The sequence below is a fragment of the Cyprinodon variegatus genome, unplaced genomic scaffold (genome assembly GCF_000732505.1).
Source record: "Cyprinodon variegatus isolate N-32 unplaced genomic scaffold, C_variegatus-1.0 Scaffold862, whole genome shotgun sequence".
NCBI lineage: Eukaryota > Metazoa > Chordata > Actinopteri > Cyprinodontiformes > Cyprinodontidae > Cyprinodon > Cyprinodon variegatus.
Window position 1 is genome coordinate 215,326 of NW_015151315.1, and position 3,579 is coordinate 218,904.

General features: G+C 45.9%; 1 protein-coding gene across 7 annotated transcripts in view; it reads left to right on the forward strand.

Moving 5' to 3' along the window:
• Positions 1-3,579, forward strand: part of LOC107099356 (zinc finger protein 646-like) — a 17,927-nt gene that overhangs the window by 9,446 nt on the left and 4,902 nt on the right. For 2 of the 7 annotated variants that reach the window (XM_015397435.1, XM_015397437.1), the window contains exons 4-5: positions 400-597; positions 671-853. In XM_015397435.1, coding sequence (XP_015252921.1) covers positions 400-597; positions 671-853 — 381 coding nt within the window. The remainder of the gene's footprint in view (positions 1-399; positions 598-670; positions 854-3,579) is intronic. The other 5 variants (XM_015397439.1, XM_015397441.1, XM_015397436.1 and 2 more) reach the window with 3 other exon arrangements.

Genomic DNA, 3,579 nt, shown 5'->3' on the forward strand with positions numbered 1-3,579 from the left:
AAAAGGTTGATTAAAACCCATCCTAGTTAGTTTCTATGGTTACCGGTAATAATAATGGGACTTTAAAGCCGGGTAACCATCTCCAAGCTGAAGGAACCATCCTTAAACGTTCCCCGGTGAATCAGATGCGTTCAAAGCCTCAGGTTTTAGTGAACGTCTGTGTGAGTGGCCGTGTTTGTGCGTTTGTGCATTTTGACACCATCTCATTTTTCTGGGTTTAAAGTATGCAGGGCTTAGAGAGGAAGAGTCTGAGACGTGAGAGGGAAGCTGAGGCGAAGTCACCCTCATCAGTCACTTCTCTGTGATCTGCTTTGCATGGCTGCTGTGAGTACGGCAGGAGCGATGGAGGTGTATAAAATTTCTGCTCTCTTTCTGTTTCTTTGCTGGTCTTCAATCCAGACTGGCGGTCGTCGATCCAATTTCTCTGCGACTCCGCGCCGTCAGCAGCAGCAGCAGAACAATGCTAACTCGATGATGCAGGCGCAGCATGGAGGACACGCCCAGCAGGAACCGCTACCCTCCCACTGCGTGGCAGCCATGGCCCAGGGCGGGCAGGGGGGCGCTGTGGCTGGGCAGCCAGTGCCGGACCCTCACCAGGTACGTGGGAGCATCAGAGGAGGACTCCTCAGAATCACGGCGGCACGCTGAGGGGGTTCTGTTTCTGTCCCAGCAGGGCCGACCCAGCCCCGTGTCTTCTCAGAGCGGCCAGCAGAGTATGAGGAGCTCATCGACCAACAAACACGTCCCGCCCCCTAATGCCGCCCCGTCCTCCTCCTACTCCCTGCTGCAGCCCCTGGTGCCTGAGGTAAAGGAGATGAACTCGGGATACACTAGACTGAGCGCCAACCCCATGGTAGGAGAGTACCGCCACGCTTCTGCTTTCTGCTGCGCCTCCCCGCCTGCTTACTAACACATCATAACAACCCTGATCCATCACAGTAGACATGCATTAAACCTGAAAAATGAACGAATTTTTGCATCCAGGAAGCTTTTTCAATTCAAAATGTTGAGTTCCAGGTTTTATCCAGCAGCCCAACAAAGCCTGGGTTTTGTTTAGAAACCATGCAAATTAAAATGGACGAAAGGATCTATTCCTTTGGAATGGGGGTCGTTTGGCTTCTTTATTAGCCTGCAATGCCCCATACCTGTCTATGTCTCTGAAAGGGGGTTATTAGAGGGAATAGTTGGCCTGACTGAAGAGGCGAGGTGCTCCTTTCTAAAGGGGTGTGGGTTGTGATAATAGCGGGAAGGAATCAACTCAATTGCTGAAAGAAAAAAGTTTGTTTGAGAGGGTGTGAAGGAAGCCATCTGTTAAGAAATAAAAACAACCTTAAACAGAGGGGGGGGTGGATTCAGATTTCAGCTTTCAAAAACCTACAATGCAGCGATAGAGTTGATTCCTTCCCGCTATCATCGCAGCCCCAACCCCTTTACTAGGGGTGTAAATCACACCCGTAACGGAGATTCAATTCAATATCAATTTCCTGACCCAACGATTCAATTATTTTCGATACTGAAGAATACACGACCATACCATTCGATTCGATTAATTGGTTAATTCTTTTTTTTAACCTTACAGGCTAGACAATGTTTCAAATTTGAAATAAATCAATAAAAGCTGTAATATTGTTATACATTTTATTTGAGAAACAACAGTAAATAACAGAAGTAGAAAAGTTGTACACCACCTAGGCCTATGAAAACCTCATTCACTGAAGAATAATAATGCCCCTGCGACATAGATTCTGAAAGGCTTTGCATCAAAAAATACTGTGAGCGGAAAGAGGGCAGTGGCTAAAGGAAGCGAGGTAGGAGGGCAAAACAGGTTTAACGCAACTGCAGCGCGGGAGTCAAAATTACGTCCAGCAGCAAAATGATAAAAATAGACTGGAGGGAAGAAAAAAAATCGATGCATCCATACAAAATTATTATTATTTACACCCCTACCCTTTACAGGAAAACAGAAGACCCCACCTCTTCAGCCAGGCCAACAATTCCCTTTAACGACCCCCCTTTCAGTTTATATTTGAAGGTTTATATTGAGTTCAGTTTTCTTGCTGTGCGTCATATTCTGGTGGACCCTAGGGGGCAGTGTTGTTCCTGCAATCTTCTAACACAACACATGTAGAAGTAGAAAATTCTCTCCTAATGTCTTTCCAAGTGTTTTGTTCCTCCGTCATGTTTTTCTGCGCCTTAATGTCTCTGTAGATTTTAAAATTTTCCAGATGCTTTCATCTTTCCCTTTCCTGTTGCTTTGATGTTCTTTGTTGTTTTATTCTTAGTTGCTCAGTAAATATTCAGACTCAGCTAAAGTTTGGATTTTCAGGTTTTACTTTTCCTGGAAAAAGATGTAAAAGGACGAAGAGGCATCATGATAACAATGAAATGCTTTTATTTACATTCCAATTAAAATAATTAGCAGGTGTTTTCATGTCCTTCTCAATAATAAGAAACCTGATTATCTGTTAAAATGATCAGAGACTTTCTCTGCCTGCTGACCAGCTTCTTTCTAATGTTTCATCTCTTCCTCTGATCTCCGGCTCCTTCAGACCAGCCTAGCAGCCTCTCTCCATTAAGCCGGGCGTTCGCTGTCGATCTTTTTGCCTTTTTTGGGCTGATTCTCCAGTCGTGCCAGAATTTTCGATCGGGCCGACTTTCAGCCTGATGGTGCGTGGTGTAGTGGACAGGGGGTAAACGAAGGGCGATCAGCCTCTAACGACCACCTTAGCATCAGATATCGTGAGGTCAGGAGAAAATCGTTAGGTGGTCTTTGGCAAATCGCTCAGCGGGCAAACAAGGATTCTTCTTCCACTTAGAGGAAGCGCATTTCACTCTAGTGAACTTCATATTCCTCTTCTACTGGTTTGGCTTCCGGATTGATGAGTCTGAGTAGCGCCACCTCACTGCAGAGCTCAGTCCCACTTGGTTTTTAGACGTACAGTGGAGAGCATGTGAATAGAGCGTAGAGCCGCGCAATTCCTGCTCCCCGCTCTGGAGGATGTTTGCTCATTCGCTCCGCCGCAAAAAGTAGAGCTAGGACGCACAGAATCCGCTCTGCGCTCACCTTTATTTTCCTGCCGCTCTGGTGAAATCACTCGACGCTCGCTCAAATTTTCAGCAGAAGGCATTTTCTGACATGTCTTTCTTCCTGTAATGATGCCAGGGTCCTGGGACACATGACTATTCATGTGGATTGTCTCACACCTCGCCCCATCCATGCTGCTCCGCATTTCCTATTTAATTAGTCATTTATTTTACTAAACTACTTTTAATCAAATAAATGGTATTTTAAAAATTTTATAATCCAAATTTTTTAATTGACATTGTGAGCGCATCAGAGTGAACTGGAGTGGAGGAAAAGCCCCTCTGCGCTCCACCATATTTCTTTCACTCCGCTCCACCGCTGTCTCCAGGCTCCGCCCCCATGCTCTGGTAGTGTGAGCAGGTAGATCGCATCAGAGCGTCGGGTTGCTCAGTGTGAGGACAAACATGTTGAGCTGTGAACTCGCATCCTGCAGTTTCATCCTACGGTGTTATGATCATGCAGCTGTAGCTGAGTTTAACGATTGAAAAAAATCG